Genomic DNA, 11,590 nt, shown 5'->3' on the forward strand with positions numbered 1-11,590 from the left:
ACATCCATGTCCATATTTAACTGGATACAAAAATGGCCTCCTCCTTACATCTATAATCACTCCATTTTTCCCATTCAACAACAAACTGGTCCTCCTGCAATCTTAGTCTGTGTGATTTTCTCCATCACAAAGATCTCCTCCACAATGCTCAACCACCGCTCCACCGTAGGCGGGTCTTGTCCGCCTACGGACAAGACCCGCCTTCACCGTAGGCGGGTCTTGTCAATACCATCATTTTGTGATGTTTTTTGTTGTTGCTGAAAGTAATATTTTTAACAGATATTCATCATCCTTTGAATTACGTCGTGTGTGAGGCATCCCAGGTAGAGTGTTTTACATGATCTGGGTATTCCATATCCCAATATGTTTTTCAAAATAAGACGAACATTATGCCAGTATGTGGTTAGCTTTTGACAGGACCAGAATATGTGCGTGTGACCTACATCAGTCTGGCCACAAAGTCTCCAGCATGGCTGTGAACTGGATACCATCCTGGTCCTGATCTTTGGTGTTATAAAAAGTCTAATTATGTTTTTCCAATTAAATTCCCTCCAAACACAGGTGCAGGTGGCTGTGCAGGTGGCTGTACATTTTTCTTTAATGTACATAGTAGATGTCTTCCTGCCTGCCATCAGTCCCTGATACAGTGCTGAAATAACTCGGAATTTATTTCCCTCATAGGCCTTATGAAATATCTCTATTATTTTATTTACGCTGGTTTTTATCTCTTTCTCATAATAATCTTTCATTTGCAAGTATCTATACTGGTCTTGGTTCTCCAGTTCATATTTTTCCTTTAAGCTATTTAAACTCAGCAGTTTGCTGAGTTTAAATAGCTTATTAAAAAAACTATTAATAAGCTATTATTAATAGTTTTAATAACTATTAATAGTTATTAAAACTAATAACTAATAGTTATTAGTTTTAATAACTAATAACTATTGGTTATTAGTTTTAATAACTAATAGTTATCAAAACTATTAGTTTTAATAACTATTAAAACTAATAGTTTTAATAGCAAATAAAGGTGCTCTGGCACCTTTATTTGCTCATTGTTTGAAACCTATATCATAAAAACCTGGTTTAAACCTCGGATCCCAAGCAAACCAGCTCAAACTCCTTGTTTCCTTCTCTAACTTGTAATTATCAATTACTGTGTTCCATATTTCAATTGTAGCCTCAGTTATTGAATCTAGCTTATTGCTTAATTTGCCTAAGAGTATTTTATGTGCTATCACATTTTTAGCTTCTATGTCTTTTCTACCTATTTCCAGATTTTTACATTTTGAAACATAATCATCATTGCACCAACATACCAGAGGTCTAATTTGTGCGGCCCAGAAATATTCTTTTAGGGCTGGTAAACCCAGACCTCCTCTGTCTTTTGGGAGCTGAAGTGTTTTATATCTGACCCTGGGTTTCTTCCCGTTAAACCTTGAAATCCATCTGTCCCATTCTACAAATTGTTTTTGCGGAATAGTCAGTGGCAGGGACTGAAACAGGTATAACAGTTGTGGTAAAATATTTATTTTAATTATCTCCACTCTAGAACTGAGATCCAGGCCAATGTCCATCCATCGCCCCAAATCCTTAATATTGTGGTTTATTTCTAAATAATTTGCATCATAGAGTTTGTCAATTGTTTTGGTTATGTTTACCCCCAAATATATTTCTCATTCCACTTAAGTTTGTAGGTATCCCTTATTTTCTGCTGTGGGGAGTAATTTATTGTCAGGATCTGTGTTTTTTCCACATTAATTTTGTATGCAGAGAATTTCCTAAACATTGAGATTTGACTAATCTCAATGTTTGACTAATGGCCATTACTCTGTCCTTGTATCATCATTTTTTGATGGATCTGCTTTGATTGATTGATGGATGGATGGATGGATAGATGGATAGATTTTCTCTGGGTGCTCCAGTTTCCCTCCCAAAAAAAAACGATAGAAAGATAGTCTGTAATTTTTAAATATAAATTTTCTGCGGGTCCTCCAGTGTCTCTTAAAACACAAGTGACAGACACTGTGGTTCAATATTGGTCCATATATGAGGCGTACCGGATTATAGGGCACACTGTCGGCTTTTGAGGAAATTGAAGGTTTTTAGGTGCGCCTTATAGTGCAGAAAATACGGTAAACATTTTTTTTGCCTAAAATGCAGTAACAAAGCATTGCTTTAGGGAACACTCGATCATTTGCAGCTAAACAATATTTCTAACATCAATGTGAAGCTCAACTCTGCTTTAATTAACATCAATAAAGTTTATGGATGATCTGTTTTTTGGGTTTTTTTCATTAATTAATAATTGGATAGATTGTAACAGAATTTGAACTGGTTGAAGGTAAAACTGCCACTTGTTTGGGTAAAACATATTTACCAACAAAAGTTTTTCTTTTTATCTTAATTGCAAAAATGTTTAGAGTTTTTTGTACAGATTTGCTTGTTTTTGGTTTCAGAATGCCGGCGTCGCTCTCAGGGATGACCGGTGGAGAGATCGGAAAAATCACATTTGTGTTTGAGACGATCTGCTCTGCTGACTGTGAGCTCTACTTCATGATGGTGTGTGTCTCAGTGTGTGTTGGCAGAAATTACTTAGTTACTCAGTACTTGAGGCGGCTTGTTACCAAATACTTTTTTCCTCTTTCTTGAGTTAAAATACGTTAAAGTTACTCTACTCTTAATCTAGTAAATTATTAGGATAAATGGAAAAACTTTACTAAAACCTTTAATTGTAGCAGAAAGACTTTCAGTATTCAAGATGCCACTAGAACTCACAAGTACATTACTGAGAGGAAACAGAAGAGAAAAAATAACATGTTACCTAGGAGAAGAAGTGAGCACTTTGAGTTTTTCTCTGTTTTGTCTTGGGCGCCCCCTGCAGGATGTGAATAGGAAGAGCACCACAGTGGTGGAGTCCTGGGAGGGCAGCAAGGGGAAGCAGGCGTTTTCCCACAGCATGACCAGAAACGCCTCTGTGACGTACACCTGGGCCTTTCAGAGGACGAGCCACGCTCTGGACGTGAGTAAAACCTCCAGCAGCAAAGCCTCTCCGACCCGTTCCACCGCTTCTTTAAAACCGGCGGGTTAAACCTGCAGGTGCGCCGTTACGTCAGCGACGCGGTGAAGATCTACTCCATCAAGGTGACCAACGTCCTGGACGGGGTGGCGTCGGCGTGCCGGGCCTGCGCCCTCGTCCCGCAGAACTCGCAGCGGGCCGGCTCCTCCTGCGTCCCCTGCCCCGCCGGGTTCTTCATCGACCGGGAGACCAACAGGTGCCAGGAGTGTCCGGCCAACACGCACCTGGCTGGACGGCACACCTACGGCCAGGACGCCTGCATCGCCTGTGGACCTGGAAGCATCAGCAACAAGGTGCAGAGGTCCAGTAATCCCAGTCTGGACTGGGACTCTGGTTGTTCTTTCTTGTGTTTTGCAGTGTTTGCATCATAAATACGTGATTTTTATATGTAAATTTGACTTTTACAGTGTAACAGACACACTTACAAAAAGATCAGCTGGATTATTATCAAAACTGTTGATTCTTTCAGGAGCATTCCCGCTGCTTCAGCGACTGCTTTTTCACCCACACTGAGAACAACAGAACGCTGACCTTTGACCTCAGCCCCATGAGTGATGTGGCTTCGCTGATATTGGGGCCAAGTTTCACCTCTAAAGGCACAAAGTACCTGCACCTGTTCAATATCAGCCTCTGTGGCCACGAGGTAACTGACCTCTGGAGATCAGTCCGAAGTTATTTCATTCCTAAAATACGAAGTTTTTATTTACGCACGTTATAGTTTACCAAAAAAAAACCAGTGAAACTTCCTGTGATCTTCTGACTGTGTGGTTACAGAAATAAACAGGCTTAGGAAAATAAAATTTTAAAAACTATTAAAATAAAATCTGGAACACTTGAAACATAAAGGCTGTTCAGATCCACATTTTCTATGAATTATTAAAAAAAAATAAAACGGTTCACTATTTCAAGTATTTAAAAACAGTGGCACCTTCATGGGGGTTATTAGTACGGAAGAGGATTAGGACCATTTAAAAAAATCTGACTTTTTTCCTGTCTTTTATTCTCAACATTCTGACTTTTTTTTCTTTAGAATTCTGATTTTTTCTTTAGAATTTGGACTTTAAAGTCAGGATCTTGTTTTTACGGTGCCCCTAATCATTTTCCCTAGTTTATAAAAGTGGTGCCCAGCCCCAAAGTCATCTTCAATGAAGACAAACATGTAAAACCTTATAAATAAATAAACACAATACAAAAAATGTTAAGTGATTTTTTTTTAACAATTATTACTATTTTTTTCTTTTAGTTATCCCCCCGTGAATTTTTACTGGCCTCATCTATGAACATTTTCTGGGAGCACCAATAAAAACCGAGCGCTAAAAATAGAGAAACGGTGTTGTTTCCGTTTCTTCTCAGGGGAAACGAGCTGCCGTCTGCACCGATAACGTCACCGACGTGTCCAGCAAAGACGACCAGAGTGAACTGTCTCAGTTCGTCAACACGGTGGACAGCTTCCTGTGCCAGTCGACCATCATCCCAGGAGATGGGCGGGGCTTCAGGATGGCCATCTCCTCCCAGTCCATCAGCCTGGCCGACACCTTCATAGGTAGAAGTCTGCTGTGTGTCGCCCCCTGCTGGTAAAAGCCGGTCTGACCCGTCCTTCTCTTCAGGAGCAACAGTGGACACGGTTCTCAGCGGAGTGAACGCCAAACCAGACCTGTTCCCAGAAAATCCAAACGACGTTCCGGATATCAACTTCTTCTACAGGTGGAGACAGAAAGGCGATTTTTATCGGTCCTGGTTGGTTCTGGGTTTAACGAGCTTTTCCTCCAGGTCAACGCAGGCGACAGCTTCCTGTGATCAGGGTCGGAGTTCAGTCATCACGGTCCGCTGCGACCCGGAAGCGTCAGACAGAGGGGGACTTTCTGTGTCCAGGTGCAGCTGACCCGGTTCCATCCATCCATCCAACCACCCACTAACTTCCATTTTATTTTTTTATTTCTCATAAAATATTTTTATTTATTAGCAATAAAAACTGGAAACTTTAAGCATCAACAGTTGAAAATAATTTTAAATCATATTAAAATAAAAGTTTTCAGTTGGACTTGAAAAGCTTAACAGCTTTGAGAAAATGCCAAATGAGAATAAATAATTACAATAATATTAAGAAATTTGTCTTAGAGGCTGAAATTTGCATAATTTCAGCCTCTAAACTGTTAAATACTTTTCATAAATCTGATTTTCAGCATTGACTTGGCTGAACCTACGTTCTACAGAAACGCCACTAACATTAGGTTGAATTTCCCAAACTAAACAGTTGAACATTAGAGAGTTATGTTAAAAAAGGCACTGTTTCACCTGACTGTGGGTTTGTGCAGCTCCTGTCCTGCAGGGACGTGTGACGGATGCACGTTTCACTTCCTGTGGCAGAGCGCCAGCGCCTGTCCGCGCTGCACCGAGGCCGACTACCACCTGATAGAGGGGGCCTGCAGGGGGGGAATCCAGGTAGCATAGGAAACACTTCAGTCTGGCAGATTAACGTCTCCCAAGAGTTAATCCCAGCTTCCTTTCAGGAAACGCTGTACGTGTGGAACGAACCGAAGCTGTGCACCAAAGGCGCGGCTCTGCCTTCCCGAAGCTCCGCCCCCTGCGAGGTCATCGCTCTGTGGCTGAAGGTCGGGCTCGGCGTCGGAGCCTTCGTCGCCGTGCTGCTCGTCTCCCTCACCTTCTATTTCTGGAAGAAAAACAAGAGGTGGGAGCTCCTGCAGCAGGGCCATTAACTGAGTCAGACGTTATTTAGAGGGGAACTCGATGTGATGACAGAGTGGAGACGAACTGCAGCTGATTCACTCTGACTGTAAAAACTGCAACATAGAGCTGAAAACAAAAACAACAGAAACTTTTTGTTTAGAATAAACAGAGTTGAAGCCGTTTAGATAAACTGCATACTGGGACAATAAATAAGACAAAACGTTTATTTATTCACTTTAATTTTTCCCTGTTTCTTCAGTAGAAGGTGTTTTACTCCAGACAGAACAGAGGAGGTCTGCTGCAGAAAACATTCCCAGAAATACATAAAAAAATAAACAAATAAATAAACCTCACTGATGTGCTGATCAGGGACAAAAACACATTTTTTTTTATTTTAAATTGAGACAAATAAAAAAATGTTGTTTATTCTAAACGATGTTTAAATTTTATACATTTATTGCATGTAGTTTTAGTCATTTATTGCATAGTGTGTTTTATTAATTATTTATTTTAATTATTACACTTTTACGTATTAATTTTATTTATTAAAATATATAAAAAATGTATTGATCATCTCAATAAATTTGAACGAACAATATTTAAATTATTCTTAAAAACTGACATCAGAAATTTGATTTTTACTATTTTCTCCTCTGTAGAACAAATAGTGGAGAAAATACTTTATAAATAAGTTTGAAAAAAGTGTTAAATGCAATTCATTTTTGCAGTTAAGCTTTTTAAATCTTTAAGAAGCCGATTTCAAATGGGAATGCTTTTCAAGATCAATAATCAATCATTTATCAGGAACTTTTATATCTTTATCATGATAGTACCTCAAAATATTGTAATAAAATGTTACATTCATAAAATTCTTTCAAAATAAATATTTATGAAATAAATGTTTTAAAAGGATTGGAAATATAAACAATCTGGATGTATAAATATTTTTTTTATTTTATCAGATAAATTAATGTTTTTTTAAATTTGTCCAGTGCTGAAAGCCCCAGTGATGTTTGTGTCCAGGTTGGAGTATAAATACTCTCGCCTGGTGATGTCGGCCAACAAGGAGTGTGAGCTTCCAGCTGCAGACAGCTGTGCGCTGGCGGAAGGAGAGGAGGCCGAGGACGACGTGGTTTACACCCAGAAACCCTCCCTGCTGGGGAAACTCAGGGCCATCGCCAACAAGGTGGGCAGAAAAACACAACATCTCAGCAAACTTTGGCCTCGCTTCCACTGCTAGCATATTAGCACACCTGAAACGAGACGAAACGAAAATGATTCTTTTTCTCATTTAATGAAAGAGCAGCACCTCTCAGACTCAGGCACCTGTCAACTCATGTCTTATGATGTTTATTTGTTCCTTGGACAGACTTTACTTAGGCTTTATTTTATGCTATGCGATGCTATTCTAAGATATAGAAGCTTGTTTTAAGTCAATAATTCCTTAATATTGATGAAAAAGTTGCAGTTATTAGTGAAATAATCTGTTAGTGGAACAAGATATCTTTCCCTTCTTGTCTAACTGGCAGATTATTTTACTTTTCATTAATATTAAGCTATAATTTACTTAAACAAGCTCTTATATCTTACTGAAATGTTACTTGTAAGCTAGTTTAAACTTATTTCAAGTCTTGTAATATATTTGCACTAAGAATTATTTGTGTTGCTGCTGTGAATGTTTAAAGTGAGAAAAATGACACCAGTTGGAAGGTTTTTATTCATCTGATTTGTTTTGTGTTTGTCAGCATGAGGGCGGAGAGAGCAGCGAGTCGGTGCAGCTCAACTCCTCCCACGCCGATCGATGGGTCCTGGGATGAGTTCCCTGATGGACGGTGATGCGTTCGCTGTCCAGAGTCCTGTGTGTCTTTTTTTCTACTGACCTGCAGACAGCCTGGATAATACATCGTAATTTTCCCCCACAGTTTAACTCCATGGATGCAAAAACTGCACCAAAAAACAAAAACGTTCCTTTTAATGTTTTTTGTACGTTTTGTATTTTATTTATTTTCTGTTCAGGTTTGTGTATTTATATTGTTATGATAAATAACGTTTATTAAAGTCCTGTTTGGCTTTATTAGAAGGTCTCTCAAGTCAATGTTGAGTGAATGGAGGCGAACTTTGTACAAAAACTGTTTATAAAACTTAATTTTAATGCATTTTGGTTGTTCTCTTTTCAGTAACATCTCAGATTAGTTTTTGAAATGTGTTTAGAAAATATTTATTAAATTCACTGCCGCTTTAACCAGAGCAAAAACCTGCTTTTTGTGTGTGTTTAGTAATAATGCTGGAGTTGACTACACTGGGACTTTAAAAGCCTTGTTTTCTCTCTTCCAATGTTTAAAATAAGACAAAATGATTGCAGATGAATAACCAAAGAATCTTCTTTTCAAATTCGTTTGGTACGCACTCATAAATTGGGACACATTTCATCCCTGAAAAAGATAAATGATCATTGTTTTAGTTTGGTATTGTTTTGTTTTCCAGGTCACGTCCAGTATCATAGATGTTTGTAAAAACTATTAGAGCTCTAATGAATTTGAATCTTGTTCCAGAAAAATTATAGTATTAAAGTATAATAAGTTTTGGAAAAAGCCTCGTTTTATACAAGCTAATTTCAGAGAAGATCCTCAAGTCTAGAAAACTTATAGACTCAATGTTTGCACTTTTAAACATTACATATGTTGTACTTTGACAATTGCAGAGGACCAAGTAAAAAAAAGTCTAAATGATTAATCTTGTTGAGTAGCCTGTAATCTCCAGAAAGTAAAACCAAATTTGCTGAATGTAATATACAAGTTCTGGATTGTAAAAAAAAACACACAACAAAACTAAGATTTTTGAAATATGAACATTTTTACTCGTTGATTAATGTTAGACATATTTTATTAGCATCTGGACCAGAAGAATTTTAATTTAAAGTCATATTGTGTTGTGATAATTTCCCTTATTTAAACCGACAGCGTGTCCCTGATTTAAGAGAGAAGCTCCACCCGTTGGAATAGCGCGGTGGTAGCCGGGTAGTGCGCCGGCTGGTCAATGAGGAGCGAACCCGTTCCTGGCCTCCTGTCCAGCTCCGCCCTCCATCCGCAGGGGAAACATCTCTTCACTTCCAGCCGTCGACGGATTTCCAAAGCCTCTGTCGCGGTTTCCAGCTACTGGATTTGTGTTTTAAAACAGACTCCAGCTGTTCGCGGAAGCAGAATGTGAGGGTTTCTGCGGTAAGAGACGCCAGACTTTTTGTGAGAAGATGGACGCCAGTTCGTAGCTAACGGTGAGATTTTATCCCTGTTTTTCCTCTTCGTCACTTTTTTTTTGGCTGCATGAACATGGACAGCAAACACGGCACGAGGCGAAGAGAAGCGGTTCATTTGCTTATCACAAAGAATTACATGTATCTATATCTGACTATAAACATGAAGTGTTTTAAAATTGCACTTTTACGTTTTCGTCCACTTTTTATTCCCCAAACTTTTGAGAACGGCGAAATCTGAGGGGGACGCCGTGACGTATCGTTTACGTCAACGCGTAGAATCCCTAAAATATGTCGACTGTTTAACCAGTCGATATATTTTAGCACAAAATAAGAAATGGACAGTTGATGTTTCGAATAATTTACTTTATTAAAGTCCAAAAATCTTAACTAAAACTATTAGAAACATTTTCTCTCTTTTTTAAGACATTTTATTTTATAAAAACGTGTGTTTTTCTATGGATAAAATTGTTAGGTTTTTGCGAGTTTCGAAAGTTTTCTGATAACGTAATTTTTTTTTTCCTTTGATAATACAAAAGTCAGGGGGAAAAACTTTAAATTGGATTTTCTTTTTTTTTGATTCTGTTTTTTGACACTTTTTTCAATTTAGATTCAAGCGTGTTTTTTACAATAACAATTAGTAATGTTTGCTAAAATTATAAAGAACAAATTAACTCTATGAAATATAAATATTGGAGCTGGACGATATAATCTTAAAATGTCACAATAGTTTGTGGTATTTGTTGTAGTACCACAATGGAAAGGACAATAAAAAATGCATATTTTGCTTTCTTAATTTGTAATATAAAATGATTATCTAACCAGTGGTTCTTAACCTGGGTTCCACCGAGAATAAGTGAATGTTCATATGAAACTGGGGGGTTCGGTAACTCAAAAAAGGTTAAGAATCACTGATCTAAACCACAAAAAGTATTTTTTTGATCAAGAGAAAATACGAATTTTCTGGTGTGACATAAATTGAATTCACCAAAGTGAGTAAATGTTGGTGTGACGACAAATATAGATTTGTAATAGTTGATGAAAAAAAACCATGAAACTGTGTTAAACTAAATCAATTGAGACATTTTGAGTCAAATTTTCAGACAATTTGCTTTTTCTTAACTTCTCAACAATATTTGTGTCACAAAATCATTTATATCCAGATGTTTTTCCTCTTATTTTCCGTCTGTCATATAATTTCCAGACTATAACGGTATATTTGTGTTTTACAGAAACCTTCAAGCTGCAGAGTTGTCTTCCTTCTTAAAGTGGTGAGTTTATAGCTTCTTTCCTTTAATGTGGTTTTGGTGCCAAAATAAAGTGAATCAAAGTGCTATGTGAACTTATTGTGTGGTCTTCAGTTTAAAAGAAAACGTGAATCATCAAACATGAGAAGTTTTTCCAGCAGTTCTGGAACTTTGAAGGATTAAAATTAGACTTGAATGATAAATTGTAGCATTTCTGTTTGTTTTTTTGTTCTCTGTTTAATTTGAGCAGATCCCTTTGTCTTTAGTCATGGCTCGGGGTTGCATTTGTTGTGTGAAATACATGCTCTTCCTCTTCAACCTCTTCTTCTGGGTAAGTTCTTACAACTGTTAACAGTGATGCGATCAAAGCAATCAAATAATTTTATGATTAGGATTTTATTTTCTGTTTTTTTTTGTTCTTTCCAGCTGGGCGGATGCGGGTTGTTGGGAGTCGGAGTTTGGCTTTCGGTTTCCCAGGGCAGCTTCGCCACCCTGTCTCCTTCCTTCCCCGCGCTCTCTGCCTCCAACCTCATCATCACACTGGGCACCGTTGTCATGGTGACAGGTTTCCTGGGCTGCCTGGGGGCCATCAAGGAGAACAAGTGTCTGCTGCTGAGTGTGAGTAGCGCAGCATCCAACTGTTTTTATTATTTTATTTTTATTCTAGTGATCAATGTGAGATTTTATTCTGTACTCTACTATGTCATTTTTTGACATAGTTTAGTACAGGGGTGGGCAATCCTGGTCCTTGAGGGCCGGTGTCCTGCATCTCTTGCATGTCTCCCTGCTCCAACACACTTGAATCCAACAGCTGAATCACCTCCTAAGTGCAGGCAGGTTCTCCAGAGTCCGGCTAACGACCTCATTATTTGACTCAGGTGTGTTGAAGTTGAGACACATCTAAAAGTTGCAGGAGACCGGCCCTCGAGGCCTGGAGTTGCCCACCCCTGGTTTACTATGTGTCATTATTTTTGAAATGACACATAGTAAGAATTTCTCATTTTATCTCATGAGGTTTTTCCACATCATAGTTTAGCATATGTAACTTTGGTTGTTTTTGGAAATCATAGTTTAGCATATGTAACTTTGGTTGTTTTTTGACATCATACTGTAGAATTTCTCATTTTATGTCATTTTTGACATCATAGTTTAGTTTGTGTCTCATTGTTTGTTCAACATCATAGTTTAGAATGTGTAACTTTGATAGTTTTTTGACATCATAGTTTAGTTTGTAACTTTGGTTGTTTTTTTGACATCGTAGTTTTGCTTTTGTCACTGGTATTTTTTTGACATCATACTGTAGAATGTGTAACTGGTTGTTTTTTGACA

The 11,590-nt window shown here is 38.0% G+C and overlaps 2 protein-coding genes across 3 annotated transcripts in view; both read left to right on the forward strand.

Moving 5' to 3' along the window:
* Positions 1-2,397: 2,397 nt before the first annotated feature.
* On the forward strand, positions 2,398-7,920 carry LOC103459145 (UPF0577 protein KIAA1324-like). Its single transcript, XM_008400471.2, has 11 exons — positions 2,398-2,559; positions 2,882-3,019; positions 3,097-3,369; positions 3,546-3,719; positions 4,430-4,619; positions 4,684-4,780; positions 4,847-4,948; positions 5,392-5,518; positions 5,587-5,765; positions 6,788-6,950; positions 7,510-7,920. Exons 1-11 carry the CDS (start codon positions 2,413-2,415, stop codon positions 7,579-7,581), a joined length of 1,662 nt encoding a protein of 553 aa, XP_008398693.1. The 5' UTR covers positions 2,398-2,412; the 3' UTR covers positions 7,582-7,920.
* Positions 7,921-8,780: 860 nt separating this feature from the next.
* LOC103459147 (tetraspanin-9-like) overlaps positions 8,781-11,590 on the forward strand; it is a 9,450-nt gene continuing 6,640 nt past the window's right edge. The window contains exons 1-4 of one of the 2 annotated variants that reach the window (XM_008400474.2): positions 8,781-9,035; positions 10,247-10,285; positions 10,528-10,592; positions 10,688-10,879. In XM_008400474.2, coding sequence (XP_008398696.1) covers positions 10,530-10,592; positions 10,688-10,879 — 255 coding nt within the window. In that variant the 5' untranslated portion in view covers positions 8,781-9,035; positions 10,247-10,285; positions 10,528-10,529. Of the gene's footprint in view, positions 9,036-10,246; positions 10,286-10,511; positions 10,593-10,687; positions 10,880-11,590 lie in introns of both variants that reach the window. The other variant, XM_008400473.2, reaches the window with a different exon arrangement.

The sequence above is a fragment of the Poecilia reticulata genome, linkage group LG23 (genome assembly GCF_000633615.1).
Source record: "Poecilia reticulata strain Guanapo linkage group LG23, Guppy_female_1.0+MT, whole genome shotgun sequence".
NCBI classification, from domain to species: Eukaryota; Metazoa; Chordata; class Actinopteri; order Cyprinodontiformes; family Poeciliidae; genus Poecilia; species Poecilia reticulata.

Bases quoted from the DNA above. Each gene is read 5' to 3' on its own strand.
- LOC103459145 (XM_008400471.2), top strand. From the start codon at position 2,413: ATGTTTAGAGTTTTTTGTACAGATTTGCTTGTTTTTGGTTTCAGAATG. The intron at 3,720-4,429 runs GTAACTGACCTC...GTTTCTTCTCAG, and splicing joins TCAGCCTCTGTGGCCACGAG to GGGAAACGAGCTGCCGTCTG. The intron at 4,781-4,846 runs GTGGAGACAGAA...CTTTTCCTCCAG, and splicing joins GATATCAACTTCTTCTACAG to GTCAACGCAGGCGACAGCTT.